Source organism: Papaver somniferum, chromosome 2 (genome assembly GCF_003573695.1).
Source record: "Papaver somniferum cultivar HN1 chromosome 2, ASM357369v1, whole genome shotgun sequence".
Classification (NCBI taxonomy): domain Eukaryota; kingdom Viridiplantae; phylum Streptophyta; class Magnoliopsida; order Ranunculales; family Papaveraceae; genus Papaver; species Papaver somniferum.
The window spans coordinates 204,692,610-204,705,475 of record NC_039359.1 but is presented as its reverse complement, the minus strand read 5'-3'; the positions used below and the strand labels follow the sequence as shown (position 1 = coordinate 204,705,475).

Genomic DNA, 12,866 nt, shown 5'->3' with positions numbered 1-12,866 from the left:
ATAGTAATGAACAATAATAGTTTTGTATTTTCACAATACGGGTAATATAGGTATTGCAAAACATGTAGTTGGTTGTTTTTAACACGTATGGTAAGGACAAAAACCAAATATTTCGAGGATGATACCAGATCATATAAGAAAATACAATCACGACTGCTAGATCACTCAAATCATATTCCTGCTATCTATGGTAACCAATCGGATAAATCATGATTTTTAGTGTTAAGATAAAATTGATTGATTACATTATAAAGAGAATACAATATAAAAAATACAATGGATAGAATTAATAGATGACTTAAATTTGTTTAATCTAAATTTTAAACAAGATGTTTATGATTGAAAATTAAAAGTGTGCCAGCAACGAAGGGTGGGTAGCAGGGAGTGGTATTAAGTGATTTTGTGGTGGTAGCAGGTGTTGGTGAGTATTAATATATTTTGTAAATTATGTGTCGCCACAAATCGGTTAACATTATAAAGCAGAAAGAAGTAGTCGATCGTCTTAATGACAAAATAAACTAGAATGTCACTCTATATAATTATTATAAACGAATACTACGAGTCAAAATCAGTACACAATAAAATAACTTATTATTGAGTCGTACTATTACGATTCAGGTTATATCCTAGCTAGGTGAGTTTTTTCCATGTTTCTTTGTTCTGTATTATAAAACAAAAATTCGATAAGTGAGTCAATATAAAGAGCGATCTTGATTTGCCTTCCCAGTTGATAAATTCACAGTTGTGGTCGATCCAACGAATACACGCTTTAATTGAGGAATAATGCATCAGTATTATCTTTCTCATTTCAAAAATCAAAAGCAAAACTGAGAAATTTGTTCGACAAAAAATAACAAACCTATTTTTTCATAAAACTAAACGATTGATTCTCTCACTCACCTAAGGTTGGAGTGGATTGAAAAAGCTTTAGTTCTCCAATTTTGAAAAAACCTAAACCAAAAATAAAATTGTGAAGGAGAGATAGACTATAGATAAAAAAGAACTTCAATCCAAAAACATACTTCTGCTCAACCTCATTTCCTTGATGATTTGATATCATCCTCTAAATATTTGATATTTGCCTTAATTTATCAATTGATTTTGGTATCATCCTCAAGATTTTTTTAGGGAGAATATAAATCATTCGTCGTTTACTTAGGTGGTTATAAGTGGTGTCTGTGATTGAAAGTTATAAATTCAACCAACTGTCATAATCCGTGTACTTCATTAATTATTGTCTCATTAGTTTCTTTATTAATCCCTCATGATAAATATCTTATTAATCGTCCTAATAAATAGATAAAAACTTAATTACATCAATAAATATTAGGGATGATCAGGGTGGTGTTTGTGAGTGGTAGTGCATGGAGTTAGTGGAGGTAGTGATGCTGGTGGAAAACGGAGTGGTAATGGATTGTTCTGGTGGTGGTATTGCAGTTGATCAATGTAATAGTGTGCGATGTTTAATCAGTATAGTTATGACACAAGTGACATTATATTATGGAAGTTGTGCTTCATTTTGTAATTATCACTAGTACAAAAATGGGCTTAGGTGACAGTTAAAAACTGTCACCGAAATACTTATGTGACAGTTTTGAATTTTTTCTGCACTGACACCAAAACCTCTGTTACGAAAGGTCTTTAACAAACTGTTACAGAATTACAACTATAAGATAACAATTTTCTCAGAAACCTATTTTTGTTGACAGCTTATGGTAACATTTTCTAGATGAAACTGTCATGAGAAAGCCAATATCGTATACTAAGATGACTGTTTTTTCATAAACCTGTCACTGTTGACATATTACGGTAACATCTTCTAAATAAAACTTTCATCGGAAACTGAATTTCATGGTTTAAGATAACGACTTCTTCATAAAACTGTCATCATATATCCTGTTGTATGACACATTTTTGGTTAAACTGTCATCGTATTATAGTGATTCTATTACAGTTGTTGGTGAAATGCTTATTGAGACAATTAATACAAAAATAAGCTTAGTGGAAAGAATCTTTAATGTTCTTTAGAAACACATAATCAAATGTAGGTGATTTTTAAAATCGTGATCAAACATAATAAATTGATAATACAAGTAAGTTAGTACGGAACTAGAATTTCCGAACCAAATAGCTTAACTACAATTTAATGTACAAAGTACAAACGACATATATAATTCAATTACAAGGAAATTGTAAGCTATAATATCCGTGTCTGAAATCTACGTTGGTTGAAATCTACTTTTTCCGTGTTTCATTTCCCCGTTCTGGACCAACAATCCTATGATATCATGTCACCTACGGTTGAACATGGTTTGTCCATTTTTATGGTACTTCCATAATCTCTCCAACGTGCTCGGACTTCCACTGAAGAAAGAATACAAAATAGTCGCCATTAATTATTTTCTTGGAAGGAAACAGAAGAGACACTAGAGGCTAACCATACATTTGTATCGGTACAAGAATAAAATCGATGTAGAGGTAATAGAGGTAACATCATAATTTAAACTTACGAAAAATGGAATTTGAGGTAGATTATTCGTGTGGGTGACCGAATACCTGACCTCAACAAAAACCGATTGAATAGATACCTATTAAAGTGGAGACTAGAAGTTACAGATTTACTGGATTAACCACACACCTCACTACGCAACACCGAGTAGTTATAAGTAGTAAACACGAGGAATAAATGATCATTGTAATCTCTATGAAAACATTACCTGAGTAGGAAGAGGTAAGCTTATGTTTCCTCAAACTTGAGGAAACATGCCCTTCGATCTCCATCACATCCTTCCTTTTCCATGGTCCTCAAAAATCTAGCTGACTCAAAAGGGACCACAAAGACTGCAAGGTTATCTATACTTCTTTCCATGAAGTAAAAAGACGAAAACCGAATGAGACAAAATTATTCAAATTTAACTATAGATTGTAATACTGCTATGAGGCTGAACACAGTTAATAAGCAGAAGAGGCAAGGGCGTGATGCGCTTGCTGGTGCAATTTTGGGAAGGCTTGGAAATTGACAACAAACAACTTAGTATCCTAATTATGAATCACATGGTATGGGATCAGTATGCATAAATCTAATAGAAAGATTCATTAATTTACAGACCTTTAATTTCTTTTGCAGACTTGTATTTTTCTGAATATAATTGAGCTTTTGAGTCTCCAGACTGGCAACCAATATTTGACAATCAACTATAATAACAATTGTAGTTGTAGATCCGGAAACCATGTTGTTCCTGATTGCAGAAAAGAATTATATATAAGACCTTGATCTATTAGTTATTCCAGGTAAACAATAAAATTCTAAATACTAGCATTAGAAGTATAGAAATCTAAAAACAATTTATGATAAAATTGAAGGTTCGAGAATCTTCACCTTAAGTTCTGCCCATAACCATTCTTTATCCTCCCATTTTTGTGTATCCCAATGCTCTGTCCAGTTGAATTTCTGAGATTTTAATAGCAACACTAATGCAATCAGCATAGAGTTGTTGAGTTTGATTGTCTCTACTATGTCGATTCTGGTCATCACAATCGAGTTGCACCTTATGATGCAATTTTCCAGTGAGAGACGCAATTTTCCAATAGTGTAAATGAATGTTTTGTTGGGAGTTGGTCTAAAACTGACCTCGGTTTTCAGTCAACTAGGAAGTCCTTCCACAAATAGCATTTCATCTAGTGCATCTAATAGAATTCTTCATATCAACAAAGAGAGTATTTGAGAAGATAATTGATGTAACCGAACTATTGAAATGACATCACTTTTCTTAGACAGAGGAGTGAAGTCATCTACACAAAAGGGAACTAGTGTTCTTTTGAGGAAAATAACCTCTTGAAATTCAACTGTGAACATTAATTTGAATTCAGCATAATAATAAAAGAGAGATAACACAATGTTGCTCAAGAGACTAAGTACTTGCCAAAATCCAAGAACACGTAAAACGATCACCAAAGTCTTTCCTCCTCTGTGGTTGCCCATACCCATAACTAATCTCTTCTTCCTCATCAAGTTCCTTGAATACAATTATAAAAGAAGTCACACTAAAAACCAGATACAACTAAACCACTAGTACAGAAACATGAAACCACCAATTTGTTTACCACCAAACTCTGGTTCAAATTTCACTTATCATTAATCAAATCACACACTATCACAATCATTAATTAAATCACACACTATTACATGCGAACCAAAGAAAAACTTACAAAATTACCTTGAGGTATCAAATACAAAGGTCCCACACCCAGTGAATGACAAGCTTGAAATCGTATGAGATCAATCAATAGAAAAACTGAACAATAATGTGTCTGTTTAAAACTAGGGATTCCTACAAGTAAATATTGAAGAAAAACAAACCTAGATAGAAAAATTGAGGTAAACCAGATCATAAACTAGGGTTTACACTAAAAAAACGACAAATTGTACCTTGTCCGAAATCACATGCTTCAAATCTTCGCGACCACCATCATGAACCAAATCAAGTAACTAAGGACCATAATATGATGGCAGTAGATAAAGAGCTTTTAAATCTTGATTTATGTACACAAAAACCTGAATTGAAAATTTTTAGAGCAACCGAGATGAATAGTGAGTGATCGAGAGATAAGGATTGAAGTAAAGGATATGGAACCCTAGACTGAAGTAAAAGAATTAAGGGATCCCATATTTTTCCAAGAGAAAAAAACCCTGTAAAGATAGTTAAGAGATCTCCTTTTACGTAGATAAGAAATTGATGAAAGGGATTAGGGTTATCGTTTACTGGAAATAGAGATGGGCGATGGTATTGAGAAACTATGTTTAAGCTTCTTCTTTTGGGGTTTCCAATAAAAATGACAAGAGAAGGTGTTGAGAGACCCACTAACAGAAGTTACAAAGCATACCTTACCAGTACAGACCACCACTAGTAGATAATGGCTAATTAGGCGCAAACTGACAACATCGTGCTTTTGAGAATGCTTGATGATAAATTATATGTATGGCAGCTGTTTTGGATCAGAACTTTCACTATAAATGGAAGTGACGGTAATTAAAAGAACCGTCATCAATAAGTTAAACACTTCGGTAACAGTTTTCATACTAATCAGTCACAGTAACTTATATCTAGTAGTTTACAACTGTTAGAATGGTAATAGTTTACAACTGTTATCATACATCAGTGTACAATAACATTTTTCTACAAAAACTGTCATTGCATATTTGTTCAGTAACAGTTGTAAAACTGTCATGACTGTTCAATACTATTTGTATGAGTTTTGTTAAGAAACTATTACCTATATCTAGTAGGTAATTCTTTTGTAACAGTTTAACCGTGAATTGTCATTGTTTTGAAATTTGAACTGTCACCAAAGTCCATATTTGTACTAGTGTATTAAAGCTCAGTTATGATACAAAAGAGAAAACAATAATAATAAAGTATGGAGAACAATTGTAATTTTATATAGCAACAACGATTGAATGACACCGGTCAAAATTGATATGAGTCTTCTTACTTGCTTTCGAGACCGTGTCGTTACGGCACGGATCAAATTCTAGTTTTGTTCTATAAATTAGAATGATAATAAACAACTGTCATCCGCTCTTTTAGTTTTTTCCATCTTATTATGGTTCTAGTGACCCACAATCAGTGGGCACCATAGGGGAAGTCTTATCTCTACAAGTAAAGAAGCAAGACGTACTTCAAACATCTTACTCGTGGTTGACATTAAAATACATGTACAGGATACGGAGGTTTATATATAGGTGAGCGGAGAACAAATGATGAAATCTAGACTTTAGTCGAACATTTTATATACATGTAATCAGTCTAAACTTTAGTCTCTAGGAGGGTGCTTGTATGCATGGACTCATGGTAAAGAAGATAGAATATACTGGAAACCCAAAGGTAAGGAAGCCGGAAAATGGATCATTTGTCCAAATATTTTTAAAACATGTTCTAATGGACGAATAAATATTAGTATGGGTGAAATGGATACAAAAAAAAATAGCAAGAATAAAACTGGATTCATTCTGACTTAAACTTAAAAAAGAGCGAGGATGAAATTGGATGCATCCTGATGTAAATTAAAAATAAGAAAAAGTATTTAAAAATGGGATGAAACTGTTTACATCCTGGTTATTTTTACATTCTCGTCCATTTAAACAGTATCAAATTTTACATGTATTTTTCATCCAGGAATTATTGATTTTGGTCCTTTTAACCAATTTTGTGAAGCGTCAAACCTCTCTCTATCTCTATCTCCATCTCTATCTGCTTCGACATTTTATTTACTTTACCTGAAGATGTAATTTATTATATAGCAAATTGCTTTGGTTTTTGCTTTTGGGGTTAGCTTCGGATATCCGAAAACGCCTAAAAATGATAAATCTTTTTTAAAATTGTGGATCTCACATATATGTCAAGAGCCTAAGATATTGGTGTATACGGAGAAAAATCAAACTCGATTTCTTTGTTTTATTAACCTCGTTAACAGCAATTTTTCTTTATCAAATATCATTTCCGATAGGCGATAATGAGATGTAGTACGATGATGAAATGAAGTATTGTCTGTGTATGGGAAGGCGGGGTTTTAGCATGTGAGGATGAACTGAAAACATGAAAAGATCAGTAGGATCACGTTTTATTTTTGCATACAAATCATGATAGATAGATAGACCTTCAAAAATATCAGAAAAAAGTGAGTCGTGTGTCAACAAATACCGATAAGGAGAGTGGAGGATTGAAAAGAACCCCACACTTCTTATCTTATTGTTCAGCCCTTCACCAGTTATTGCGGCTGATGGTTACTCCCATCTAACATGTGATTTATCTACTTGCTAATTTGTGGTTATCTACTTATCTTCGATTTAATCAAACCCCATGAAGGCTACGTGCCACCGTACTCATAAATTCATGTGGCCACCCCTTGAAGGCTAGTTGTTAGTTTGAGCCTTTGAGGTCATCTACTAATACTATTTACCTAAATCTGAAAAGATCAGCCATAATAGTTGTGGATATCCAGAAAGGCATATTAAGATAGCATATATTCCTCTAGACTAGAAAAATATAAAGCTTATTTCGTAATAAAAATCTGTGATATTATTGGGTTCATGATGGACAAAATAACATTGCCATGTACTAAAATTAGTCTTTTAGTATATACGCGTTCGTCCATTTTAGTGCAAAAGATAACTTAATCATGAAATCATGTGGTGATATTTCATTTTCTTCTTATCATGATGAAATCATTTGTTGATATTTCATCTTCATTTTTGGGTTTTCCTGTTTTTGTTTGTTTCTCTAACTTTTGGTGGGGCCATGTTAGTCTTCTTCACAATAGAAAAAGTAAACAATATCATCCAACCATCACCTAAATCATACTGTTTTTTTTTCTAAGGATTGCAAGATTTCTGCTCGGTTTATTTTTCAGGTGGGTTAATTTTGAGATTTCAAATCATAATTTTAGAGATAATGGATGTTAGAACAGATTGATGGGTTTGGAATCCTAAATAGATTTATCATTGAGATGAATGATAGTTAATTTTCTAGGTTGGATTCCGAGAAGAATATGTTCAGAAGAATATGTTCAAGATATATTTGACAGAATTTATCATTCTGATAACATATGCTTTCATATAATTAAATGGGGTTGGGTTCTTAGTTGTTTTGATGTTTATGTTTATGGTGGTTCTAGACCCTTTAGTACATTAATTACCGTCCATATATTATAGGGCTGTGGGTTTATGTTGTTACGATATGGTGCTCTTATACGCTCAAGCTTAGCCAAACCAGACCTCGATTAATTAAAGAAAGTTCAAAGAAACTGATCACGTAGATTAGCTAAGCTAGACCACAATTAAAGAAAGTTTAAGAAACCCTGATCTCGTGGGTTATATATACAGCCAAAACCATCTAGAGAATCTTTCATTAACATAATAAGTCATAATCAACTTGTTATTTGGCCCACCAGCGATAAACGGCTTAGGATAATTGCTTAGTAATCTAAACAAGGACTTGTTTTCATGTCAATTTTTTGATTAAATAGGTCCTCAATTTGAATTTTTGTGTCTATAAGACAAGTAAAGTTGGACCCGTGGTAGTAGTGGATATAAAAAGAACTCCACTATCAAAGCTTTTCTTTTGTCATTTACCATGGCATGAAGAGTGAATTTCTTGGGAGTGGTTAAACATCCTAACCTTCTCTAATTAGTGGGTTGTTTTGTCTAGGCTTATATAGTATCTAAATTAATGATTTGAACTATGCAAAGACCTGGAGGAAAATTCGGTTACCACTATGTATAGCTAGTGATTTTGGTAGTGTGAAATGTATTAGGATAAACCTAAATTTATCTAAGAAATACACAAAATACACCTGAGTGCATAATGTATATTCTAACAGAGAGATATATTTTGGCCGGGTTGTATCCGGGTGCATAATGTTTTTTTCTTTATTTTTTTTTTGTTCTTTGTTTTGGTTAAAGTTTTAATGGTGACTGTGATGATAATGATACTTGACTTATTGCTCGAGATTATGAAATAGTGATTTTGCTTTCATATGATATATTGCAAGTAATTTCGAGGATATACCTATATTTATCCGAGAAATACACAAGATGCACATGTCTGCATAATGCATATTTTTAGAAGAAATACGTTTCTGTCAGTTGAACCTAAGTGCATGATGCATATTTTTTTAATTCTTATAGGAAAAATGTTTTTGGCCAGGTTGCACCTGGGTGCTTAATGCATATTTTTATATGAAACAAATTTTCGCCAAGTTGCACCTGGGTGCATAATGCATATTTGTATAGGAAATAAATTTTGGTCAGGTTGCACCTGGGTGCATAATGTATCCGCGGCCTGGGTTAAATTTTTTTTTTTGAATCTCATATCAACAATGAATCTTGTTTCATAGAGAATTTGGAGCCCTTTCCAGAAATATAAATTTTATTAAAATCTGACTTATATTTCGGAAATTAAGACCTTTTTCGCAACTAATTTTAAATTGAAGATAAAAAATAAATAGGAGAGAAAAGAAAATGATAAAGAATAAAGTTTAAAATATAAGATATATATGACTAAATTTTGTCATGTCCTTTTCATCCGGACCTATATTTTACAAGTCCATTACTCCCATACTTTTATGGATTTTGGACAAATGACCAATTTTCCAATTCTTATGTACTACGGAAGGATCTACATGTAAAAATCAGTTTAATTACTCATTGTTGCTATCTTTCAATTTATGCAAAACCAACCGGTAAGTCTATCATTCATCTACTAATGAAACTGTAATTAATTTTTTGTTTGATTATATCTTGTGTTCATTAATATTGATATAGACAGACAAATGGCACACTACTTGTCTTTCATGATTATATTTTTTTGTGATGAAAAACACAGGTTTTACCCAGAGAAGGTAGGTTCAGTAAATGAACAATCATTCTTCCCGGAACTCCTGAACAGAAAACAGACAGCGCGAGTGAAAGAAGAACAAATTTGGAAAAGTGGGAGAAGAAGAAAGAGGAGACGAAGACTTCATTAATGGATCATTCGCTGTGAAGTTTTCACCCCCATGATACTAACCACACACTATTTATACACACACGACAAGTGCTTTACCAGCACATTCACTTATTCTTACAAACATGAGACATATGCCCACTGCACACTTATATTACCTTTAATAGAGAATACACACATACGATTACAAGAGAGAAAACTGTTATAACCATTAGGCACAAACTTTGTACTGCATCAGAACTTACTATAGTTGAAATAAAATTACAATTGCAAAAGAAACACACTGCCTCCATGGGCACAATCCTGAACTGCTTCAACGAATAAGCATAGTAAGCATACATCCTTTCAGGTGTTCGTTTCTGAGATTTTAACGTGAAAACCATTTGGAAATGTTACGCCAGGAACCCGGGCAATATCTCCTCCTTTAATTGTTTTCCACCTGAAAATCCAACTGAATAAACATCGAGCTCCTCTATTTCGTCTCATAGACATGCACGTAAACAATTGTAACTAGAGGCTAAATTATATGTACCTGTATTTTGTAACCAAGTAATGAAGAAAAACAGCCATCTGTAGCTTGGCAAAGTCTGTTCCAACACAAAATCTCTGACCAGCACCAAAAGCCATGAAATCTTTTGTTGCTCCATTTAACTCCACTCCCTGTTAAAAATTTATCGTTGTGGTTAAATCTGAGAGAGAATCACACCCACACACCCACACACTGGCACACAGATATAGAGAGAGTAAATTCACTATCTATATATCTACTCACATCCCATCTATGTGGATTGAACTCAAGGGGATCTTGGTACGTGGAAGGATTCAGATGTGCTGACGGAATGCATAACATGACAGCCCACCCTGCTGGTATCGTGTATCCTGTCGAGAGCCATTCGAACCATGTTAAAATTTTAATTATTAGGTAAATGGCACTTATTAGTTGCCAACTGACCTTTTATATGTATGTCCTTCAATGCTTTTCTGAAAACTCCAGGAACAATATTTGCTAATCTCACTGCCTCATTGATAACCTGCAATTATTTTGAAAACTACTAAGGATATACTAAAAACTTGGGCGAGTACAACTACTAATTCTCCGCAACATTTTGACTGCTCAACTAACTACCTGAGTTGTGAATTTCATTGATTTGTATTCTTTCCATGTCAGTTGTTCATCTTCGTTTTTTCTGCGGTGGATGAGTGCTTCATGTTCTTCCTGATAATTGGCCATGAACCAAGTTAGCATCTTGCGAGTTAAATTAGAAATACGAAAAAAAATATGAGTGCTGCTTTGAAAAGTTTAATGTCACGCACCGTTAATTCCTCCAAAACTGCAGGGTTCTCTGTGAGTAACTTAATAGCAAAAGTTGTTGATACAGATGTCGTCTCAAAACTGGCGAAGAGAAGCAAAAATATTAAGTCTAAACCAATTGCTTCGGTCAGCACAGTTCCTTCAGTCTTCAGTTCGTCCAGGATATAATCAAAGAAATCTTCTTGGTAACTTTTAGGTTTTTTTCGTCTCTCTTGTAGCATATCTTTCAAAATCTCCATTGTTTGCTTACGGCCCTGACAATACCCAATACCAGCAAATTCAGCACTTACGCGGATTTCAAGATGGTCATATTAGGCGCCTAACGAATTCAAGTTTACCATTTACCTGTAAGCATTTATGGTACGCGGTCCCAGGAATGTCTAGTGGGAAAGAAATTAATCCTTCAGTGAATTTAGAAAAACATTCTCTTAGATTCTCCGAGGACTTGTTAGGATTATATACGTAGCTGATGAGTTTCTTTGCAGTCAGTTCAAATATCATCTGTAGAAGTAGACCAGAGAATTGTCACACTCTACAAAAATTATAAAATTAAGACTTAAAAACAATTTATGCGGGACAATAAAAGCTATACCTCCTTCACTGATTCTACCAAATCTACACTATCTTCATTAGCCCACAACGATAAATTTCTTTGTACCCCATGTACTACATGAGGGAGAAGCTTTTGTTTCAGACTTTCAGGACCAACGAAACTCAAAACCATGTTCCTTATGTACTTATGAATGGAACCATGTAGTGTCAATAAACTTGCTTCCCCTAATATCTTTTTGAAACTATCAGGATACCAAAATTCAAATGACTGGCCTTCTTGCTGGGACATGATCATGTGATTGACTTCAGGGTCTGTTGATACGACGAAAGACTGCCACACCAAACTAGTTTTAAAAACGGGACCATATCTGAAAAGCAAAGTAACATCCGGTAATGTCAGCATTAATTATACATATATAATACTCAATGAATGAAGTGTAAATATCTATTTGCAAACAATTTTGATAACCGTCCGGCTACGATGTTACAGGGTAACATACTCCAAATATGTCTGTTAGGCCATCTATTTGTATAATAGTGTAACAAAATGAGAAAAATAAAATATAGTGCGTATGCATTTGCGTTTGTTCCTTTTATAAATCGATTATAGGCAAAACCTTCTCCTGTTATCTCGAGTTAACTGGTTTCTTACGTTTCCATTCTTTCTTTCATGAAAGGAGAAACATCAGATGATGTAGTTGGTGTAAAGAACCGATGAGTTTCCCCAATAATAGGGAAGCCCATAGAACCAGGAGGAAGTTTTCCATTGCATCTGGGATTTCTCCATCTATAAACCCAGTGAGTTATGCATATGATAATAAAGGTACCAATGCATAAACTAGCAGTTACTAACATTTTCTTTTTCTTTCTTTGTTTCTTATCTATTTAATTTTTTATTTTATTTTGGTATCTGGAGGAGCCGTATAAATAGAACGTGTTAAGAACATAGGGTATGCTAGCACCTGCTTCATTTTCGATAATGAACATGAAGCACTGTGGTTGTGCATGGGAATGTGGGGTCTGAGAATGTGAGGCTGGATTGAACTAAACGTGGAACGATACTATGAGTAGGAGGATCACGTTTTACATTTACATACAAATCATTAGTGTCGACATACGACGAAAAAGATGATAGATAGATAAACCTTCGAGAACAAATAGAGAAAGATGGCCATGTGTTAAGAAATGATTATCGATAAGGAGAATAGAGGATTGAAAAGAACGTCCCAATTCTTATCTTATTGTTCAGTCGTTTACCAGTTGAATGTTACTCCGATATAACCTATGATTTATCTGTTTCCTAGTGTGTGGTTATCTCCTATTTAATCGAACCCTTTGAAGGCTACGTGCCACCATACTCGTAAGTTTCTGTGGCGAAAATTGTTTCTTTTTCATAGTGGATCCCGTTGTCCTCGACTCTTCACATGGAGAAATCAACCGATGAGTTTCCCCAATAATAGGGAAGCCCATAGAACCAGGAGGAAGTTTTCCATTGCAAC

At 33.9% G+C, this 12,866-nt stretch overlaps 1 protein-coding gene and 1 long non-coding RNA gene across 10 annotated transcripts; both read right to left on the bottom strand.

Annotated features, from left to right (window-relative positions):
- Positions 1-2,045: 2,045 nt before the first annotated feature.
- LOC113350302 lies at positions 2,046-5,003 on the bottom strand. 9 transcript variants are annotated; one of them, XR_003360722.1, is made up of 5 exons: positions 3,380-5,003; positions 3,110-3,239; positions 2,718-2,817; positions 2,511-2,588; positions 2,046-2,364 (listed from the first exon to the last, which is right to left on the bottom strand). It is a non-coding gene; the product is annotated as an uncharacterized LOC113350302 (long non-coding RNA). The 9 variants fall into 9 exon arrangements; XR_003360717.1 differs by lacking the exon at positions 2,511-2,588 and having other exon boundaries at positions 3,380-3,548; positions 3,632-5,003; XR_003360719.1 differs by lacking the exon at positions 2,511-2,588 and having other exon boundaries at positions 3,380-3,524; positions 3,632-5,003.
- Positions 5,004-9,490: 4,487 nt separating this feature from the next.
- On the bottom strand, positions 9,491-12,275 carry LOC113350301 (cytochrome P450 87A3-like). The gene is made up of 9 exons (XM_026594422.1): positions 12,020-12,275; positions 11,408-11,735; positions 11,161-11,316; positions 10,818-11,069; positions 10,630-10,719; positions 10,456-10,534; positions 10,276-10,382; positions 10,036-10,163; positions 9,491-9,942 (listed from the first exon to the last, which is right to left on the bottom strand). Exons 1-9 carry the CDS (start codon positions 12,220-12,222, stop codon positions 9,849-9,851), a joined length of 1,437 nt encoding a protein of 478 aa, XP_026450207.1. The 5' UTR covers positions 12,223-12,275; the 3' UTR covers positions 9,491-9,848.
- Positions 12,276-12,866: the final 591 nt, after the last annotated feature.